This window comes from Rhagoletis zephyria, unplaced genomic scaffold (genome assembly GCF_001687245.7).
Source record: "Rhagoletis zephyria isolate East Lansing unplaced genomic scaffold, Rhagoletis_zephyria_1.1 Rzeph_scaffold_07736, whole genome shotgun sequence".
NCBI lineage: Eukaryota > Metazoa > Arthropoda > Insecta > Diptera > Tephritidae > Rhagoletis > Rhagoletis zephyria.
In genome coordinates, this window is record NW_016164818.1 from 1 (window position 1) to 21,005 (window position 21,005).

The 21,005-nt window shown below is 35.5% G+C and overlaps 7 protein-coding genes across 7 annotated transcripts; 4 read left to right on the forward strand and 3 right to left on the reverse strand.

The window, feature by feature from the left end:
• Positions 1 to 14: 14 nt before the first annotated feature.
• On the reverse strand, positions 15 to 4,814 carry LOC108374461 (ran-binding protein 16-like). The gene is made up of 10 exons (XM_017630439.1): positions 4,453 to 4,814; positions 4,133 to 4,362; positions 3,906 to 4,071; positions 3,598 to 3,827; positions 3,312 to 3,528; positions 3,138 to 3,236; positions 2,928 to 3,074; positions 2,248 to 2,721; positions 1,986 to 2,191; positions 15 to 248 (listed from the first exon to the last, which is right to left on the reverse strand). The coding sequence occupies exons 1-10, from the start codon at positions 4,453 to 4,455 to the stop codon at positions 188 to 190; spliced, it is 1,833 nt and encodes a 610-aa protein (XP_017485928.1). The 5' UTR covers positions 4,456 to 4,814; the 3' UTR covers positions 15 to 187.
• Positions 4,815 to 5,580: 766 nt separating this feature from the next.
• por (Protein-serine O-palmitoleoyltransferase por) lies at positions 5,581 to 7,568 on the forward strand. Its single transcript, XM_017630436.1, has one exon. The coding sequence runs from the start codon at positions 5,771 to 5,773 to the stop codon at positions 7,241 to 7,243; it is 1,473 nt and encodes a 490-aa protein (XP_017485925.1). The 5' UTR covers positions 5,581 to 5,770; the 3' UTR covers positions 7,244 to 7,568.
• A 1,061-nt stretch (positions 7,569 to 8,629) lies between these two features.
• amrt (TM2 domain-containing protein 2 amaretto) lies at positions 8,630 to 9,577 on the forward strand. The gene has a single exon (XM_017630441.1). The coding sequence runs from the start codon at positions 8,733 to 8,735 to the stop codon at positions 9,378 to 9,380; it is 648 nt and encodes a 215-aa protein (XP_017485930.1). The 5' UTR covers positions 8,630 to 8,732; the 3' UTR covers positions 9,381 to 9,577.
• Positions 9,491 to 11,276, reverse strand: CtsB (Cathepsin B). Its single transcript, XM_017630440.1, has 4 exons — positions 10,961 to 11,276; positions 10,655 to 10,903; positions 10,092 to 10,259; positions 9,491 to 10,035 (listed from the first exon to the last, which is right to left on the reverse strand). The coding sequence occupies exons 1-4, from the start codon at positions 11,093 to 11,095 to the stop codon at positions 9,562 to 9,564; spliced, it is 1,026 nt and encodes a 341-aa protein (XP_017485929.1). The 5' UTR covers positions 11,096 to 11,276; the 3' UTR covers positions 9,491 to 9,561.
• Positions 11,277 to 12,320: 1,044 nt separating this feature from the next.
• Positions 12,321 to 13,786, forward strand: Syx16 (syntaxin 16). The gene is made up of 3 exons (XM_017630442.1): positions 12,321 to 12,647; positions 12,708 to 12,841; positions 12,900 to 13,786. The coding sequence occupies exons 1-3, from the start codon at positions 12,564 to 12,566 to the stop codon at positions 13,750 to 13,752; spliced, it is 1,071 nt and encodes a 356-aa protein (XP_017485931.1). The 5' UTR covers positions 12,321 to 12,563; the 3' UTR covers positions 13,753 to 13,786.
• l(1)G0004 (RNA-binding protein pno1) lies at positions 13,684 to 15,276 on the reverse strand. The gene is made up of 4 exons (XM_017630443.1): positions 14,942 to 15,276; positions 14,793 to 14,886; positions 14,226 to 14,397; positions 13,684 to 14,047 (listed from the first exon to the last, which is right to left on the reverse strand). Exons 1-4 carry the CDS (start codon positions 15,139 to 15,141, stop codon positions 13,806 to 13,808), a joined length of 708 nt encoding a protein of 235 aa, XP_017485932.1. The 5' UTR covers positions 15,142 to 15,276; the 3' UTR covers positions 13,684 to 13,805.
• A 638-nt stretch (positions 15,277 to 15,914) lies between these two features.
• Positions 15,915 to 17,934, forward strand: ric8a (ric8 guanine nucleotide exchange factor A). The gene is made up of 2 exons (XM_017630437.1): positions 15,915 to 16,141; positions 16,224 to 17,934. The coding sequence occupies exons 1-2, from the start codon at positions 16,061 to 16,063 to the stop codon at positions 17,811 to 17,813; spliced, it is 1,671 nt and encodes a 556-aa protein (XP_017485926.1). The 5' UTR covers positions 15,915 to 16,060; the 3' UTR covers positions 17,814 to 17,934.
• Positions 17,935 to 21,005: the final 3,071 nt, after the last annotated feature.

Genomic DNA, 21,005 nt, shown 5'->3' on the forward strand with positions numbered 1-21,005 from the left:
TATGAAATTTTACGTATGTATGTATGTAAGATTGTAAATCATAGACTGAATAAAGATGAAATATGAATATGAATAGGGCATTCAATCCCGGGATCCAGAATCCCGCAATCCCGGACACTTTTCCATGTCCCCGCAATAACTGTGTAATAACGAAAAATCTGGTAGCAATTGAAAATACAACGAGATTTTACAGTGTGGAAGAGTTGTTCCTCATTTTATTTTTTTGCCGTTTTGTGGAAACTGAATTTCTGAAGATATTAGTAAGGGGTGTTTACAATTAATATAGATATTTAAGAAAACTATAAAAATATTTAGACATTAAATTACAGACTCTTTTACTAAGGTGCATTATGATCCATGTAAGACCCAAAACGGTGGCAATGAATCTGTGTGGTTTAAAAAAGGCGAACCTACTGTTAAATACAAAAGTTTTGATAAAGTCGGACTCAATAAAAATCCCTCGATCCCGGGATTAGAATTTTTGTATCCCGAAATCCCGGCATTGTTAAAATGCTTCGCGAATATGCATTTCTCAACGGTCATCCGATAACCCGATAGTTACTAGGACTGAGAAGAAAGTCAGAATAAGGAATATATTTTACATATACAGTGGCGCTCACGTAAATAGCACACTTTTATTTTTTACAATATTTTCAAATTGCTATAGCTTTTGCACTCTTTTTCAGAAGCGTTTTGGAGCTGAAAGCAAAGCGGGTTTTTATTTTGAATTTCCAATTTAAGTTTTCAACTTCTTGACGCTGCTGCAAACAAGATATCAAAATATTCAAATAAAAACGAATATTACAAAAATCTTTTGAATAAAATTAGGCAAATATTTTTGCGAATTTCATTAGCGGCAAGTTTTGTGCTATCCTTCTGCTTTCTTCCGCCTTGCGATTTTCTAAGTGGTTCAACATCGCGTTCAACAAGATCTATGTAAATTGTGTTTATATCCTCTAGAAAGCGATAAAAACGCTTCCAACTTTTCATGTTGAATCACTTACAAAATCGCCTTATGTAAATGCTGCTGAACGTACCCTCACACAGGAAGCAGAGCCGAGCTGAGTGAATATTAATTTAGTTATATGAAAGTTTTCATACAGTAAGCTTTTTTAGAAGAATTTTGCAGTTGAAAGCAAAGCATTTTTTGATGTTATATTTTTCCCGCTCCGTCCCGTTCTTTGTGAACACCAGCATCTTCACCTCCGCCTTGCCTCGCTCGGCGCCGCTCGGCTTTCTGTGTGTACGCACCTTTAATGTTTAACCAAGCATATTCAACAAGGTAGAAGGAACACAGCACCTCGGACAGCAACCGGATGTCTTCAGATGTCGCTAGAACACCACCTACATGACGAGGCAACCTCTGGACCCGTCAGCCCATCGACGGAGCTTCGTCTGCCCAACTTCGCTCTGGCTACTGCAGCAGGTTGAACTCATACCTGAGCAGATTAGATGCAGATGTGCCAAATGAGTGTCCGGCATGCGGGAGACACCTCCCGACAAAACCAACGACAAAGCAGCACGTAAACTGTATGTGCCAGAGCATTTAGCCCTACAGGTTTTTTTTATCAACTCTCACCATGACTTTTTTCTACCTGCCTCCTTATAGTCGAAACACTGTGCGGCGTCATGAACCTCAAAAATTAAATAGAAAGCTCAAAATCCAAAAATGCATTGCTTTCAGCTCCAAAATGCTTATGAAAATAATTTCGCTTCGGCCCGCTCTAAACAGTGATTGTACTTCTCCTAAATACAAACCCATTATGGGAATAAAGCAAATATCTTTATAATAAAAAGGATAATTTAACTTTTAAAATTGGATTTCTATTGTTTCGATCATACAATTAAACGCCTATTATTTTACCTTGTGTAAAAATGGTACGTTCATCGAAGACGTATCCAACAACATTTAAAGGATATGTGAACATTTTGAGATAAACTATTGAATGGAATATAAAACATAAAAAAACCAAAAGTCTACTTACATTTTACGATTAATAAAACTCAAAAGCATTTGTTCGTCATTTAAGCCAAACACTTCGCTCAGGCGTTTATAAACATTTGCCTTTTGAGTTTGTTCACTAATATGCATTTTGCGTACTTGTTCCAAAAAACTTAGTATGGCTAATTCAAGTTTCTCGCAGCCAGCTTGTGGTAGACGTGCATCCGTTAAGCTCATTAATTGTAGTACCTAAAATTAATAAAAAATGTAATCTTTGAAAAACGTTTGATTTACACCCTACACACCCTGATAACTAATTCGGCATCCATCGTGTCATGATCATCGTTCGAGTTAACGGTTAGTCGCCCAACGATTGCTGATCCAATTATATAAACTAACCAAGTGAGTTGCAGTTCATGTACCGTTATGTCCATAGGATTAGCATTAGGCGTTTGCAACAAGTTTTCGTACTCTCGGGCCTTTTGATCAAAATGTTGCACAAGTAATGTACATGTTTTATCATATTCACAACGTTCGATCACAGACAATTGTTCCAATTGTTGTTGAACCATACACAAATCATCCAAGGGATCTTCCATATTGTCACGTACAATAACTGGAACTGCATCAAGACGTGACTCAATATAAGCTTTAGTCACCTCAGGAGTGTATGTTCCCAATAAATGCGGTTCAGGGGATTTAACATACGGCACAGAGGCGACCATTCGTTGCCATAGCGTGAGCAAATAGTGCACACTATTTGGGGCAAATTGCCACATCTAAGAAAGTTTTGAATTCTATTAATACTTACAACCAAATAATAATCAGCCCTATCGCCAATTCCATGTGAATAAATTGTTCATATGATTTTACAAGCAAAACAAAAACAAATAGGGAAACATTGTTTTTGTTTTACTTTTATAAGTTTTGGGAAAAATTGTTCACATGGAGTTCCTGATAAGGCCGAATATAAATATATGCCGACCTGTAGTGACTGAACGGTAAACTTTGCAATTAGCTGTATTGCTTCCGGATAACATGGAACTGCTATAAGTTCACCCAATTGATAATTCGATTTAAGGCGAGCCAAAAGACGGCAAAATTCATGATAATTATCCGGATCGCTAAGTCCCTGTAAATATTTTTATATATTTGTCTTAATATATGCATAACTCATCAAGCCTATTAAGCTTACATGCAGATTCACGAGTATATTTTTTACACCTTCCACCAAATGAGTAAGAAACTTAGTTCGCTCTGAATTATTAAAGAGAGAACGGCGCACGGAAGTCATCTAGAGAATATTGTGTCAATTGTAATCATAAATATCCAACGAATTTTTACATTTGAACTATATTTATAAACTTACTTGCACAAGACAAGAAAGCGAATAACTGGCCAACCCATTTGGGAGAATCTGGTAAAGATCAAAAAATAATTTTAAAGTGTTTGAATCCAAAAAGGCCGGTCGCCAGGATGTGGGTATTTGCACACTATTCATGTCGTCGGACGACTCATCTGTTGAACTGCCGATAAAATCGAAACTTAAGCAATTCTTCGTTAGCCGCAGTACGTGTGATATTAATCTGTTTAGAAAAGAGACGTTTTTAATAATTATAGTGTTTAAAAATATTGATGATAATTTCAATACGAACGCCTGCTGGGATTCATCCATGAAATTTAGGTTTTTGCTGTTGTCACGAGCAGTAATTAATAATGAACAGGACAATAAAAAAATATCATAAAGTTGTTGGTCACGGAATGAAGTGGCAATCTTTCGATTTTTTGAAAATGATAAATTCACATCGACTTCTATAATAGAATTCATTTCCAGAACGAGTTGCGATAAAATCTGAACGCCAATAGTACAATGTTCTACCGAGCCCTACAAAGATAAATTTGTATTTAAAAAATAATAATAATTTATGAAGGGAAAATGAATGTCAATAATGAGAATAGGTACCTGTAGGAACTTCTTTACATCTTCAAAAAGATTTTGAAATATCAAATCACTCTTATACATATCGAACCATCCATATTTTGTAATCTTAGCCAGAAGTGTAACAAGTGCTTGAACAACGAAATGTTGTAAATTTGGTCGATTAGCCAAATAGTTCAACACGTAACTTCTACGGGGTAAGAACACATTGTTAATTACTAGCATTAAAATTTTAGTATGCATTGCTTAACCTTATATCAATTCGCTGTTCCAAATTAAGTCCTTGTATTAATTTTGTAAGTGTTGTGGCTGCCAGCAACTGCGCATAGCTTGAATCTGCACGCTCTAAAAGCATTTGACATTTAGGTAGAGCATCCTGGCTGCTTACGAAAGCCACCAGTGCTTTTTCAGCATCAGAACGTATTACTGAATCGGTTGCCTCATAGAGCTGCTTACAAAGTATTTCTAATTGTTGTATTTCCTGTAGAAAAAATAATATACAAACCATGAACATAACCTTAAGGTAAGGACTAATTATATTTTATAAAAATTCTTTGATCAATGGACTTACCATTATTTCCAACGATTTAAAATATTTATGAATCAACAATACTGCCCGAAACTTGCCCAGAAATGTAAAAAACAGATTCTATGTATTATTTCTCTAATAGGTGATCCAAATTTGTTTCCAACGTTTAAATAAGGCCTACGGATCGCCTCTGTACCACAGCAAAGCTTCACTTTACTCTTTGCGATTTCGAATCCTTTGAAACCACACTATTTTAATTAATAAATTGCAATAGCAGTCCAATACCCGATTGTTTGTTCTGAAATTTCTGAATTTGTGTGATTTTTAACAAATTGTCATTGCGAATTCACAATTTTATGTTTCTCTGTATATTTCTTGTTTTTCAACAGCGGCCATTGACAGTTTGAAAGAGGCTGCCACTAAAGTTGAAACGGTAGCTTTTGTACTAAAATAAAAACCAAGTACTTGTACTAAACGCAGTCTAAAATTTTAAGAAGATTACAGATTTATTTTTTATTCGCTTAACATAAGCACATAGTGTAGTTTTCGCAATATATTCAAGTTTTATTCAAAAGAGGGAGTTATAAGGAAGAATCGTAAAAAAATTGAAATAAAAAGGAGAAAAAGGCATTAGACTGGGCTCACACAGAGAAACTTTTGTTGCTAATTTTCGGCAATTTTTCTCTTGGTGTTGCCCTTCGCGTTCACTCACAGCCATTCTGTTGTACACAATTGCTCTAGGTTCAGACAGAGAAACTTTTGCCGCGGCAACTCTTAGCTTGTGGCAACACGCTTTGTGCTCTCGTTCGTCTGAGTAATTCACAGCTGACAACAACAATTGTGTACAAAAGAATTGCTCAGTTTAAATGCGAAGGGCAACACCAAAAGAAAAATTGCCGAAAAAGAGCAACACAAGTTTCTCTGTGTGAACCCAGTCTTGTTGTTGTCAGCTGTGAACGGTCAGCTAGAATTACTCAGACGAACGAGAACAAAAAGCGTGGTACCCGAGCACGAGCAACTCGTTGCCCTTCCCCTTTCATCGTCAGTCCCTCTCCCACAAGTAACGAGTTACCACGACAAAAGTTTCCCTGTCTGAACCTAGACTTAAATGAGCTGACCCATGTCTAGCTGATATTTTTATTCGAACTGGCATCACCAATGAAAACACTAAAAACAAAAATAAAAACAAATACATACATACATACAAATCATTGTATTCCGCACAAGATGAAATCTTTTTAGCTCGTGGAGCCGGCTTTATTTACATATTTTGTTCGCAGATTCCGGTTCCAAAAAGTTTCTTCATGGTACGCGTGGATATATTAGAAAAGCTGAAAGGAGGTGGAATAGCAAAGTGATCATGCCTTACAACTATTATTACTATGATGGACAAGTGGATGCTGCCGAAGTTGACTATGACTCTATTTTTGAAGAGAATCAGCCAATATATGAATGGAGAAACACATATGAAACCTGCATTATACCGTCAACTTTACAAATTTTGTGGTATATGAGCATTTTAATTGGTTGGAGTTTTATTAACCGTGTTGGATTAGCAGTATTTGTTCGACTACAAATCAGGCACGAATGGATACTACACACAGTTTCTATCTTACCGGGATCCTGTATACTCTACATAACTGTGGGACTAAATTCGCTAATTATTGCATTTTTTGCTGGCTTATCATACGTGATGTTTCTTTTGCTAAATCGATTCGCATTTTGCAGAAAAAACATGGGTATTATTATGTTGGCATTTACTATTTCGGTACACCTTGGCTCGGAAGTAATATGGAAACGGCAACTAGCTTGGCAAGTCATTAAGGGGTCTATCATGGTTGCAAACATGAAAATTATATCAGTTGCCTTCGAAATAGCAGAAACTGCACTGAAAAGCCAACAAAATATCACCGTTCCAAACGTATTTTCCTTTCTTGGTTACATTTTTATGCCCTCAACTTTAATTATTGGCCCCTGGGTTCCCTTTAGCGCTTATCTGCATAGTATACACCAAAGTCCCTCAATATCACATTATCGGTGGGTAGTATGGTGCTTACTATGCAGTGTCCTTTCTTTAAGCTTTATTAATTTGTCCAATTGTGTTGTACCATTAATATTTTCAAGTCAATCTCCTGTATGGATGCGTATTTTTCGAGATGCGTTAGCAGTGCGCTGCAGTCATTATTTTGTCAGCTTCCTATCGCAAGCTTCAATTGCTGCAAGTGGCATTTCAGTAGACAAGGAATCGAAGGCTAATGCGTGGTTAGGTCATATGATCACAAAGCCACTAAATGTCGAATTTCCACGATCACTAAATACAGTGGTACGTAGCTGGAATATACCTATGCATATCTTTCTTAAGGAGTACATATTTCGCGGAGTATATAAAAGATTTCATAGCCAACTGCTTGCGATTTTTATAACCTATTTCGTCTCGTCACTTTTGCATGGCGAATATTTAAAGATATATCTAGTATTACTTTCACTAGCATCTTTTGGTTACATAGAATACAAAATTCGATTGAAAATAGCAAGTGCGTTTAATGCGTGCGTTGCCGCCAATATTTGTCGTAATCCCTGTCATTATAAATATTGTCCTAGTCATGGTTGGACAAGCGATGGCGCAGTTATAGTCCAACTGGTAAACATTTCATTTTCAATACTTACCATTTTTCACCTGGCATACTTAGGCGCGATGATGAGTGATCCTACAGAGGATGAAGATGCACCAGAAATAACAGGTTATTATGATTACCTTAAAGCATGGTCAATAGTTAGTTATTCGAACCATTGGATTGCACTATTCACATACGTGCTTTTTTTAGCTATATAATAAGACAATGCATGGTATTATTAAAATTTGTATACAATTAGGAGCAACATAAGTATTTAAGACGGAAATTTGTATTAAAATATAAAATATAATATAAAATGTTTTTTATAATATACGCCTTGTTCCATGTGCTTCACAATTGCGGGATTTACAGGAAAAGCTGTTTTACCAGAAATAATCCTTATGGGTTGTATGTATATGTTGAAGACGATATTTTTTTCCGTTTTAGAATTTGTTTTTAAATTAACTATACTAATTTGAAATTATGTATTTTGTAAGGATATTAAGTATTTAAAGGTGTGTAATAAAGTTTATATTTTTATATGTATATCCAAATAGCGAATTTTATTAAGATACATCACATACATATATCGCCACCGTCTTCAAAAGAGTCACAACTCAAAATAATACCTACGTTTGTCAGAAAATGCGAAAAACTATTTCTTAGAACATGATAATCATATAAGCAAGGGCGACTTTACCATGGGGTTTTTTTAACAAATTATAATATAAATTTGCTCCAGCTATTGCTGAAAGGTAAATAAAATCTCTGTCTACAATTTTAGCGCATAATCTCAAAAATGCCAAATTTTGAATTGTGACACTTTTGAATACGGTGTGCGATATGTATGTATATTTACAAATACGTCATGACAATTACGAATATTTTCTTTTGTTGGCAATCATAAAACAAAAAAATATATTCACTTTCTGGTATAAGTAAAGAATCCGAACGTTGCGAAAAATAAAAAAATAAGCGTGGAAACGTCGTATTACTTAAGAGCGAAATACACCACTCAAGCGGCTTGTAAAATATACTTCAACCCAATTTTTCCCATTTCGCCATACACCAACCACACATGACTCGTTGAAACAAAGAATTTTTAGCTTTTCCGATTCACAATGCTAAAAATTATGGTTTTCTTCCATTTTTCGCCCTTATGTCGCCGCTCGGCAAAAATTCCTTTGCAAATGAGGCGAATTTATTTTACAAAACGCAAGCGGTTTGCTCAAACCTGGGCCCTTACTCTGTAGTTCGAATCGATAGTAAATTTGTTCGAATTCGAACGATTGGTACTATACAAGAGTAAAGCGATCGAATAGAACTTCTTTTTGATTCGAACTACAGAGTAAGGGCCCTGAAAATGGCAGCCAGAAAACCAAAAAATTTTGATTTTTGTTCAAACTTCGCTCATATAGCTTGTCAAACCTTCAAATACCCCATACACGACACAAACACTTGAAGCATTTATTTTGCTTGGTTTGTCAAGCCACTTGTGTGGTGTGTTTCGCTCTTTAGTAGACAAAAGTCGAAAAGCCATCGAGTGAGAATCGGTTCGATTCGATTTCAGCGGCAGAACTCGATTACAAAAAGTGGAGTTTTTTTCAACAAAAAGTCGATTTCTGACTAAAGCAGAGTCGACTTTTCCATCTATAAATACTATATGTATTTGGTTTTTATGTAAAAATTATAAAAGTGCAGTAAAAAATGCATAATTTTTGCATTATTCTTAATGCATTAGCTGTTTCAATTATATTGAACTTGATTTCTCATTTGAATGTAGTCAGTGGTATTCAAGCACGCAGCGAAAAAGAAATGCAACCGACAGCTGTTCAATCGGTGGTACCCATTACACCTTCCTCGTCCTTACCTGGTTCGGTTACTCCTGCTGCTTCAGACTTCAATCCGCTTGGACCAATGGTGATGTGTTCCTTTTTGCCCCGTGATTTTTTGGAATGCAAAGATCCAATTGACCATGACAATAACCATACCGCTAAGGCAGTGAAAGGATATGGCTGCTTGCACTTTGGAGGATCTACCTATGACGAAGTGGAGCACACGGAAGTACAATGTACGGTATTTCCTGATATCGATTGCTACGGTCCGCGCACATTCTTGCGTGATGGCGTACCATGTGTACGCTATACCGACCATTACTTCGTGACAACACTTATCTATAGTATTCTATTAGGATTTTTAGGCATGGATAGGTTTTGTTTGGGCCAAACAGGCACCGCTGTTGGAAAGCTATTAACGATCGGTGGTGTAGGCGTTTGGTGGGTTATAGACATAATACTACTCATCACAAATAACTTACTTCCAGAGGATGGAAGTAATTGGAACCCTTATGTATAACAGTATAGTATTTTAAAAATTAAATGTGATATTAGTACTAAGATAAGCTTGAATTAAATAAAGATATACAAGGAAAAACTATATTTTTGATGAATAAAAAGGACTTTATGTAGTTTAAATGTTGTATACATGTATAATTCATAAATGTTTGACATCGATTATCGTCAAAGTAATTTTGTAATTAATCAAGCTTCGGAAGACCAGAAGATATGGAGCTTTCAATGCCACAATGATCCTCTCCACGCAAAATTTTAAAATATCCATTATTACCCCAGTCGGTGTTCCATGAGTTTGCAATTAACCAATAGGGTGTTCCTTTTTCTTCTCCCCAGCCTAAGATGCGGATAGCGTGCCCGCCTAGTTCTTTCCCTACCACATGTTGGTAAACGCCTTCTTTGTACAGTATTAAATCTTCGTAAACCGTGAAAGCACCCTCTACTGGTCCATTCTTATAAATCTCTTCCTGAATATCTCGCTGATTTCGACCGATAGAGTATGCTTTAGCACCGTAATGCTTATCCTTTGCGTAATCTACCTTGTAACTAGATTCGCATTGATGCTGACAACGGGGTGTCTTTCCATGTTCGCCATCGCAAGCAGGGCGACTTCCATTTACATGGTGTTCACAAGGTGCAATCTCGTAAGGGCGACAACCCTAATGAAACGAAACGTTAACATTCATCATTTACACAAAACAATATTTTGCTTTACCTGTTTGGAGCTAAAAGGTCCGCCACTAACTATACCTTTACGAGTCCAGTAACTCCAGGCAGCTCCAGGAAATCCACCATTACAACCGAAACCACAAGTATGACAACAAGATACTAAATCGTCAGCGGAGAAATGAAAATTCTGTTTTCCTTCGGAGTGGATGCAAACCTGCATATAAAGAAAAAAATCTATACATATGTATGTAGAAAATCTTTTGTACGTGTTTAGAGAATCTCATTTTCCCTCAACAGACATCTACATACACCTGCATTTATATATACTGCATGTTCAAGCTGTCGCTTTTGCTTTTCAAATACTAAAATGACTAATAAGATAAGGCTTAATAACATTGCAAAATAAACATATACATACGTATATATGTAGTATACATATGTATGTAGTAAATGCACATATGATCACTTATAAGTATTTACAAATATACACTAATGGCAGATGGTGAACGACAGATAAGTACAAATATAACAAACAAAGAAATATGCGTTTTTGTTCAACTGTACTTAACGTTATAATTGCAAACTTTTTACATATTTCCAACATCTTACCCTATCGGACATCGCTTCCACTGCGCCAAATGCCCAACAAGATCCGCAAGATCCTTGGTCTCGAATTTCCGAAATGGTCGGGCAGTGAGGCCAATGCTCCCGTGAATCAAATTCTTCCGGCAACTCTATCTCATCTCCGGCTGTGTCTTTCAATAGATGAGGAAGAGCAAATTTGTGTGAATCTGGGTGCACACCCATTAAACGGCGTACGTATTTTTCGCCAACGGATTCATGAAAATTTCGTCCGGGCTAGAATCGAATTTACAACAACATAAAATAGGCATGAATGTAATCATAAACTCTTACCGTCCAAGTTTTGGCTTTATTGCGCACTAGTTCAATAAATTCATCTGAAAGGAAATGTGGCTCTGATAAGCCCTCTTCGGCAGATACAGCGACCAGAATAGTCGCAAATATGAAAGCCCAAAAAAATACTTTCATTATAGTTCACGATGTAAAAACAAAATTAAGTGACGATTTTTTTTATGGATTTAAGAAATGGCGATTTATGATAAACACTACAAAGCAATCCTCCGAACTTTCTAAACTTCAGGCCAAGCACTCAAAATCACAGTACAAATTAACACCTAGATATGGAAAAAACTTCGATGTTTTTGTTTTCAATATCGATTTTTATACATTGTTAAGTGGCTGTTAAGAGCGTGTCAGACGTGGCAATATATTTCGATGCAATCAATTTCGGAAATGCTGTCAAATTGAGAAATCAGTTGCATGAGCAGTCACACCTTGCACGGAAAGTGTCTTTCGAAAGAGGTTTTTATTTCCGAAAGGCGAATTGTAGGAAAAATTTCTGAAATCGCTTTTTGGCTCTTCACACAGCGAATGAGTTTCTGACAATCTTTCTCGATACTAAAATGCAACCATGGGCGGTGAGGCTGTCGTTTTTTGCTATTTCTCTTGTAAAAACGAGAACGAAACCGCAAAAATTGAATACTCGACGTAAGCTGGTGTTGAAAAAGAAAGCAATTTTATTAAAAATTATTATTATTAAAAAAATAGAAGTGGATGATTCGCGTACACGCCGGTCTGTTTAGGTAAGACAATTTTGACACACGGCAACACTTGATTAGTTTGACAGCACTTGCAGTAGAAATAAAAATTACTAGCGCAGAACGAGGAAGTTGATATATATTTCCGAAATCGATTTTCGTTCTTGCAGTTGCAGTCACACCTTGCAACTTTTATTTCTGAAACCGATTTCCGAAAAGTGACAGAAAGATCTTTCTGGCTGTTCACACATCGAAATATATTGGCCCGTAGTCATAGTCAAAATAAAGTCGACTTTAAAGTTAGTTGCAGCTTTTTGACATAATTTTCAATGGGATATCTGTCAAAAAAGCTGCAACTAACTTTAAAGTCGACTTTATTTTGACTATGACTACGGGCCAATTACTCTATCTCAATTTGACAGCGGATTGCGTGCGAAAGACGGAAATATTGCCACGCCTGACAGGTTCTTTAGACGTGGCAAGTGCAAGTCCTTTTCAAAAGTCTAAAAAAATTTATTATGTTTGAAATGCAACCGTGGACACCAGATGGCGGGGAAACTTGCAAATTCCTGCAAGTTTCTCAACATGAGAGAGAATTCGAGATAATTTTTCTTACTCTCTGATATTTTGAGTGTTGGATAATTCTGCTGGATTTTCGACGAACAAAAATTTTAACTTGGTCTCGTCTAATGTAAACGCAACGTAAACTACTACTGTCTCGAAAGCATATGTCACAGTGATTAACCCTTTGATGCAACCATGTACCAATTTCATCGGCAAACATATGGTTAAAAACATACTAACGAGAAAAATAATACATTTAGATATTTTACCAAAATTGGATGGGATAGTATAATATTTCGTGTTTGGAGATTGTTATTTATACAAACATAAGTGAAATGACATCCCGAAATCTAACCGAAGTTTTCATAATAATGCGCAATAATGCGTCGAAAAATCGAAACTTGTATTCTGATAATATAGTAAGTAGTGTTTTAATTAAGAATTTATATTTAATTTAGTTTCGGCTTACATTGGAAAAGCAAAGTGATGCCGCCGAACGATTACTTGCACATTCTCTTCGAGATACAGAGGAAGGTTTGGAAATGCGAGATGACTATGGGACACCACCAGTATGGATCGATAAACTAGAGGAGGCGCAATACACTTTGTCAAAGTATTTTATATTACCACTAAATATAAAAACAGACCCCTTATACTCTAGTACATTTTAGAATAAAGCCAAAACTTGATGAACTTGGGTCCTTGCACGCAAGACATCTTTTGCAGCCAACATTCGATGAAAACTACGAAGAAGAAACTGAAATTCAAAATCTTAGCCAGGAGATATCAAAACTAATAACATCTGCTCATCGACATATACAATGCATTCGTTCAAGCCTTGGTATAGGAACCAAGATGGAGCAGCGGTTAACAGAAAACGTAGTGACTTGCCTGCTGCTCCAATTGCAGGAATTAACTTTTAAATTTCGAAATAGTCAAAGTGCTTATATACGTCAGCTAAATTCCCGTGAAGAGCGTTCCCAAAAATATTTTGAAAATAAAGACTTCACAAATATTGATTTAGTTTCTGGATCTACGGATGATCGTGGCAACTATGTGGAAACTTTTGACAATTTCTTACAACCAATGGCTCCAGTATTAAATAAAACTACTTCCAAAATGAACCACAGCTATTTATATGACGAAGCATCTACTCAGCAGATAGATGAAGATTTTCAGCGCCCTGTTTCGAATCGTATGACACAGCAACAGCTTTTATTGTTCGAAGAAGAAAATACACGTTTAGCAATGAATCGAGATGAAGAGGTTGCCAAAGTAGTACGATCAATTTATGATCTTAATGACATATTTAAAGATCTTAGCCAGATGGTGCAAGAGCAAGGCACTGTGCTAGATCGTATCGATTACAATGTGGAACAAACACAGACGAGAGTTTCTGAAGGTCTCAGACAGTTGCAGCGTGCAGAAGCTTACCAGCGAAAGAACCGAAAAATGTGTATTATTATGGTGTTGGCAGCTGTAACTTTATTTATGCTTATTCTCCTTATTTTCACAAAGTTATAAATGAGTAAATAAATTTTAGTGTTTTCATCAAGGATTGTAAATTAGCAAATATCTTACATACGCTCGGACAATCTACTGGCCACGGAACGAAGATTGCCATACACTTTACTGGGAGGTGATCCAAGGATAAGATTACATATTGCCCTTCGCGCCAATTGTATATTTTGATAGCTACCCAAAATATGAATTTTACTATCTGCCAGAACAATGCGGGTTTTTGTAACGTTTTCTATAGTGAACTTTGTTCGTCCTCCTTTACCAGCCAATCGACCTATAGCCCGACTTAGGTGGTCGCCACGTAGGGTCTTCACATCTTTCACTTCAAATGTTTCCACGAATAAATCTTCTAAACGCAGCAGTGCCAAAGCGTCATCCACTTCGAATCCACAGAGAAATGCTTTGACAAAGTCGGCACCTTTTTGTAGGTTTGATATATCTGGAGTTTCAGGGCTAATTCGAAGTTCAACCTANACCACGTAGGGTCTTCACATCTTTCACTTCAAATGTTTCTACGAATAAATCTTCTAAACGCAGCAGTGCCAAAGCGTCATCCACTTCGAATCCACAGAGAAATGCTTTGACAAAGTCGGCACCTTTTTGTAGGTTTGATATATCTGGAGTTTCAGGGCTAATTCGAAGTTCAACCTAGATATATAAACAAAAGACATAGAATATTTATAGTTTCAGAGTTCGCTAGAAAAAGTTGTTATATTAATCGATATACTCAAAATTTTAATAATCGTGTAAAAGAATAACGTAAATAAATTTAAAGTACTTTGAGGAACTAATTACGATAAGTTAATTTAAGTGAGCAGTCTTGTATATTAGTTAGTTAACGTGCCCATATTCACATGATTGGTCTGAAATTTTTTTTGGTGTTTTTTAATTTAAGAAATTTTAAATAAGTGCAAAAGTGCTCTTAACAAACGGCGTTTCCTTTTTAATTTTTCGAAAAGCTTTTAGTTTTATACGATTCTGAAGTGCTTTAAAGGAAGACAAAGCCTTGTCCAGTTTGGATTGAAATTTTTGTATGGACTTACTTGTTTCGCCTTCATATTAAAACGTATTTGAAGTTTCATATGTTCTACAACAGGACTAAAAATCTTCATCCAATGCTCCTTTAATGATGAATATCTGACGAGAATGTAATTGTATGGTTAAAGTCAAATGCCACGAAAATAAAAATTACCTGTGTGGAGGAACAGAGATTTTTCTAACGTCGCTTTTTTGGCGTTTTGCGCGCGGGGTTTGAATCCTTTGTTTTGTCTCCTGCAGCGGGGACTCTTCATCAACCTGCATTGTTTCATTATAATCTGCAGATCGTTTAGTTGCCTTTTTCAACCCTGATGGCGGCAAAAAATCGTCGTTTTTTATATTTTCAACTTCCATTGTATGTTCCTCAGCTAAATGGAACTTTCAAAGTATAAATTTTTAAGTTTCCTGAGATTGTTGAATAAAAATGCTATCAAAAATAAACACATGTGTTTCAACTAGTGGTCTGAAAATATCGATGGCACTATCGATTTTATCGATATTTTTTTACTATCGTACTACAGTCGATAGTTTCCAATACTATCGATAGTTTTTGTTTTTTTACATAATACCATGTTCGGACCGACAACGAAAACACCTTGAAAACCAGTTTTGGGATTGTGGGCTGAAGGCTGTTCACACCGACTGTTGGTGTTTTCGTTGACATTTCTTACATCCTTTGTTTACAGTTTTGCTGCACAAATACAAAACCAAAATACTTTTCCTTCAATTTCTTTTCATTAACAGCCTATTAGTTCCATGCTTATTCTATTTTGGTCAGCCAATTAACAATAAATCCGAAATGGCGTATTAAAGATGATAAAATATGACTTCCACTTCGATAAATAATCGAAAACAATCGACAATGCAGCAAAATTTAATTCAAATAAACGTAATCGACTTTCCATACGATTTTTGTGTACGATTTTCCATTGATAACCACGATATATTTTATTTTTTTTACATTTGTAGTAAAAAATTTATACAAATCCAGAAATTTTCAGTGTTAATTTCGTTCTAAAAACACCAAGTTATTAAAATAACGCGATAAAACAAGTTACTAAAGTGGATACTATTTCCCAAAAAATTGTAGATAAAAATTATGATTGGCAGCACTGAAAGAAGCAGCCAGAAGAAGAAGTCAAAATTACAACAAACATGTCGCTACTGACAATACCTTGTTATTATTCCACCATGTAAAACGTCAGTCGATGTGAATATATTCGTGAAAATTCTAATCCAATTTGGTAAGGATATCGGCGATTATAACTAAAAAATGGAGGAGCAGAAATTAGAGCAATTGCGTGGCAAAAATCCAGATGAAATCAAATCTGTCTTAACTGAATTTAACTCGAAAGTACGTAAGAAAATTGTGTACATGCATATGTACATGTGTACGTATGTATCAACAAACAATTTAAACCATTCGTACTTTTCAGAATGACGACCTTTTTGATTTTTCAATGTTCCATGTAGATGGGTGCTGGCACGCTATGTGGCGCACACTGTTTAATATTCTTAAAGATGATAATTTAGTAGGTCTACACTCTCTAACTCTAAATAGCGTTCGTATCTTAACGCGTGACAAGTGTAGCCTGCAGGCAGAAGATTTAGAGGAAGATGTGTTGTGCCTCCTTAAATTGGCTCATCTGGAACATCCTGAAGCCGTTGAAGAATCAGATTCAGTTGCTCGCAAAGAAGGTGATTTAGATGTTGATGGAGCAGTAGTTCAAGATGTTACTTTGCATTGGAGTGATAACACAACGCAAATCGTCGTTGAGTCCCTTAAATGTTTGTGCAATTTAGTATTCCAATGTGCAGATCGCCGTCGTCAGTGTGTTAAATCAAATATCACAGACGCTATTCTTAAACGTGTCGCTTCATCCGTACAACATCCGTCTTCTGTAGAGTTTTTTGATATGAAATTATTGTTTTTAATAACGGCAATGGAACCAGCTACCCGTACACGGGTGCAACTTGATTTAAATGGAGTTGCTTATATGACTGAATGGCTCGATGAAAAGTTGGCAGAAAAAGAGATTACTGATCAGCATTTGGATTTATTATGTGAAATGTTAAAAGTAATGTTTAATATTACCACCAATGCAGATAAAAGTCCCAATGAGAATGAAATTCAAAGCCGACATTTGACTGGTGTAATCAGAAACTTACTTCTTAATTTTGGACAATTGGAAAATGATCGAGAACGCAATGTTATTATGCATGCCATCAATCTTTTGACAAACATCTCTGGTAGTTGTTTAACCGAGTTGTTGATTAAGAGTGAATCAAATGCGCCAACTACTTGCCCGGTAATATTATATGAAGGATACAACGTGCGTGCATTGGAAATAATTGTGCGTTATTTAAAAAATGTATTAGAAGAGCAAGATAAAGCTGCCTCATCTAATGAACTTGTTTCCCCAGTTTTAACATTGTTGGTTAAATGCGCACGAAGTGATAGAGTTATGCGCCACTATATTAGAAGTGTGATTTTACCTCCATTACGGAATGTTTTTAATCGTCCTGAAGTAGGAAATGAATTACGGAATCATCTTTGTCGCTTTTTAACTCTACCCGAAATGGTATTGCGCGACTTAGCTACGGAATTGCTGTTCGTATGTTGTAAAGAAAATGTTGCTCGCATGATAAAACATACAGGTTATGGCAATGCAGCTGGCTTGTTTGCAAAACGCGGTCTTTTAGGTGGTCGTCAAATCGAAAACACCGATTATTCTTCAGATAGTGAAGATAGCGATACGGAGGAGTATAAAAAAGTACAGCAAAACATTAATCCCGTTATTGGTTGCTATGAATCACCCAAGCCAAGTCCTTTTGAAGGAATGTCAGAAGAACAAAAAGAACATGAGGCCATGCAACTTGTTAATTTGATGGATAAGTTACATAAAGGTGGAGTGGTACAGCCATGCCGCATTGGTGAGGATGGAAAACCGCAACCCGTAGATCATATTTTGCAATTGCAAGAAGAGTTACCTCAACAGCAAACTGATCAAAAACGAAAAACGTAAAGCACTGCTTGACAAGTTTTATGGTACAGTAACTACTATAATTGATATAGTTTTTATGTGAGCCTCTTATATTTTTAAGATCCAAACATTAAAATTATACTATGACAGTTTCATCAACGTACGTACATACATATATGGTGCCCCTTCCAGAACAGTTTATCCTACACTTAATGCTCGAATCTTTTTCGAACACAAAACTGTATATTGCTGCGAAAAAATTCCGTTTTGCAGTACCTCCATAAAAAAAAAATCATTTTTTACACTTTGAGTATTAGTTCCTTATTGAAAAAATTTTTCGATAAAATAAAGGGACCCCTAGTGCTATGTGTACATGTTGTATACGTTTCAACAAAGCCATATAAATTCAAATTCGTACAAAAATTAGAAAAATTCAAAAAAGTTGCACAACGACAATTTTCTAGTTTGAAGGGACTACAAAACACCCTTGATTTTTGAATGTTTTTTGCTCGGTCAAACACCAAGCACCATTATATTATTTTTATTATTATTATCACACATTTTCTTTCGCACAAAGCACACTGGCCGAAACTTAAAATTTTTGGCATAAACTCTAAAAAGAAAGTTATCATTTTCAAACTTGGTACGTATGTTCATCATCCTATTAGCAAGTTATGGTAAAACTTTTGGGCCGATCAGATAGCCCGTACGCCCCTTCTTCCCCTTCCCCCATATATAACGTTGCATTTGAACAACCTTTTTCAAAACTTTTTTAAAACTTGCTGAACCAATTTAGTGTGGCACCCATATTGTGATACATATACCAATTACCTAATCACCACAATTCAATTTGAATTTGCTTGTTAAAACATGTGGCAACCCTACTAAATATAGTTCTGAATAAAGCCTTTCAAACGTATTTCGATTGATACCAATCTCCTTCAAACACCTCAAAAATAGCTTAAAAAGAGAATATATTATTCGTCATTTAGAGGCCAATCACCTTCATTTGACCCCTCGTTTTCTGTAATCCAACGAACGGTGCGGATCTTATATATCAGGCCTAAAGATAAAACTTCTATTAAAAATTCAATCTATAACAGAAACCACATAAATTAACTTAAAAAAATTGTCATCAAAATTTTCAAATTTTTAATCAGAAGATTTAGAAAATTTTCGGGCATGCAGTTTTGTAGCCCATTAAATTTTGGTCTAATAAAGTGCAGGTATCAAGTTGCTAAAAATGACCGTTGATTTTTTAGAATTTTTCTGTGGAGGGTGTTGCGGATTTTTGGTTATATGGAAGAAAATGCGCAACACTGTCCAGAAAAAAAATTATATCAACATATCTTGATAACTTTATAACACCGCCAGAAAAGTCTACCCCATTCGCCAATCCAATTACATTTTGTCTTAAATTAATCAAACTTAAAAAAATCGGATTCCTTTTTTTAGGCTCATGTATGGATACTATTGGTCCCATATACGTATAATTTTTTCTCAAAAATCATTCCGCAAAACTTCTAATTATACAAATATTTTTTTTTTTTTGTTAATAAATCAATACATAAATATTAAGTGGCGGTGCAGTACAGATGCCTTCGCTTATTATGATTGAATATAGTAATTTTATTAACAGGTAGCAACCCTATTCAAAAAAGTAAAACATTAGTGATTTTCTAGGGGCCAATCCCTTTCATTTAGCTCCTCATCTTTTGTAATCAATCCAACGGACGGTGCGGATCTTATAGTTTTTTAGACAGGTGGCGCCCCTATTAAAATTCTAAATAAAAAAAGTCACTCTCCTATCGATACAGAGAAAAAAGAGAAAATCTCGTCAAAATCCGTTCAGTAGTTTTCGAGATTACCGCGTACATAGAATCTCGCCTTTTCTTTATACCAGCCGTGCCCGGCGCAGGGCACTTGCTTATGGAGTTCTGCCGGCGTTGGGCATGCCTGCTTTATACTATGGGCCAATTTCACAGTGCGTAGTTAACTCAGAATCGACGGTTAACTAGAGATTTTCAGTACAAAAATCTGTAGTTAACTCCCGATTCTGAGTTAACTACGCATTGTGCAATTGGCCCTATGTAAAGGATAGATGACTATGAAATAAGGTTACTCATACGCAATGTATGAACTATAAATCAAATCATTGGGCTGGTTTCTCCAACTCAACTTAACTTAGTTATACCAATTTTCTTGACTAAGTCAAGAATAAGCTGTGTAAAACGTAGGCTAACTTTTTACTTAAGTTCAAAAAGTGGCTAAACTAAGTTAAGTTGAGTTGGAGAAACCCAATACATACCTATAAAATACTGATACCAGTCTGTTCTGGTAGGGCCATTTGTCATCTTTAGTATAAATAAATTGAAAAAAACCCTGCATTGACCTAGTAAAATTGGTACAGTTTGTATACGTTTTCTTTAAAATAGTCAAGTGATTTAATGTCTGTTTAATCGTTTTAAAAGAACCAAAGATCGTTTAAGTATTATTAAATAAGTTTAAGCGAAAAATATTTTTAAATAAAGTAGTAAAAGCATACATATTAAACTCTTTTAAAAATTATTAACCAGCATGCAGCATCACATGAACCTTTGTTTTATTCGTTTGAAAGCCACTTTGTTAATTAAAAAAAAACACGTTAGATTAATTTGGAAAAAAAAAATTTATTTAAAAAATGTTTACCATTAAGATAAATCCCAAACTTTATTCTCCACATTTACTTTCCTATTCTTTTATGCTGACAGAAGGGATAAAATAATTTTTCATTTAAATTGCTGGTGTAACCGGCATTAAAGATTTTAGTGCAATAAGTTGTAAAGCTTAGTCCAATTGGGCAGTTTCACACTAGAATGACAGAAGAAATATTCTCATGGCTTCACACTGGATAAAAATAAAAACTAGCAGAACCAAATGCGGATACATACAGTGACGAAAATATAAATACGGAAGAGATATTTTAGCATTCTTTGGCTATTTCCCTTTCGTTTATTTAAAGTTTATTATTATTTTTAGTAAAGCTCGTTGTCTGGTAAATTAAAATTTTAAACTTTGGGAAATTCGACAAAGTTACATCAAAATTATGAGCTTTTTAATTCGATTCCTTAGAAACATTCTGAGTATCCAGTTTTTTAGCCCATTCAATTGTGGTATAATAAAGTGCAAGTTTAGAATACATAGTTGTTTTTTGGCATTTCTTTTTCTGGAAGGTGTTGCCCATTTTCTTCATAC

Bases quoted from the DNA above. Each gene is read 5' to 3' on its own strand.
- ric8a (XM_017630437.1), top strand. From the start codon at position 16,061: ATGGAGGAGCAGAAATTAGAGCAATTGCGTGGCAAAAATCCAGATGAA. The intron at 16,142-16,223 runs GTACGTAAGAAA...CGTACTTTTCAG, and splicing joins TAACTGAATTTAACTCGAAA to AATGACGACCTTTTTGATTT.
- por (XM_017630436.1), top strand. From the start codon at position 5,771: ATGCCTTACAACTATTATTACTATGATGGACAAGTGGATGCTGCCGAA.
- amrt (XM_017630441.1), top strand. From the start codon at position 8,733: ATGCATAATTTTTGCATTATTCTTAATGCATTAGCTGTTTCAATTATA.
- CtsB (XM_017630440.1), bottom strand. From the start codon at position 11,095: ATGAAAGTATTTTTTTGGGCTTTCATATTTGCGACTATTCTGGTCGCT. The intron at 10,904-10,960 runs GTAAGAGTTTAT...ATTCGATTCTAG, and splicing joins ATAAAGCCAAAACTTGGACG to CCCGGACGAAATTTTCATGA. The intron at 10,260-10,654 runs GTAAGATGTTGG...CTTTATATGCAG, and splicing joins TGGAAGCGATGTCCGATAGG to GTTTGCATCCACTCCGAAGG.
- LOC108374461 (XM_017630439.1), bottom strand. The intron at 3,529-3,597 runs GTTCGTATTGAA...TTTTCTAAACAG, and splicing joins ATGGATGAATCCCAGCAGGC to ATTAATATCACACGTACTGC. The intron at 2,192-2,247 runs GTGTGTAGGGTG...TATTAATTTTAG, and splicing joins ATGCCGAATTAGTTATCAGG to GTACTACAATTAATGAGCTT.
- Syx16 (XM_017630442.1), top strand. From the start codon at position 12,564: ATGACATCCCGAAATCTAACCGAAGTTTTCATAATAATGCGCAATAAT. The intron at 12,648-12,707 runs GTAAGTAGTGTT...ACATTGGAAAAG, and splicing joins ACTTGTATTCTGATAATATA to CAAAGTGATGCCGCCGAACG. The intron at 12,842-12,899 runs GTATTTTATATT...AGTACATTTTAG, and splicing joins GCGCAATACACTTTGTCAAA to AATAAAGCCAAAACTTGATG.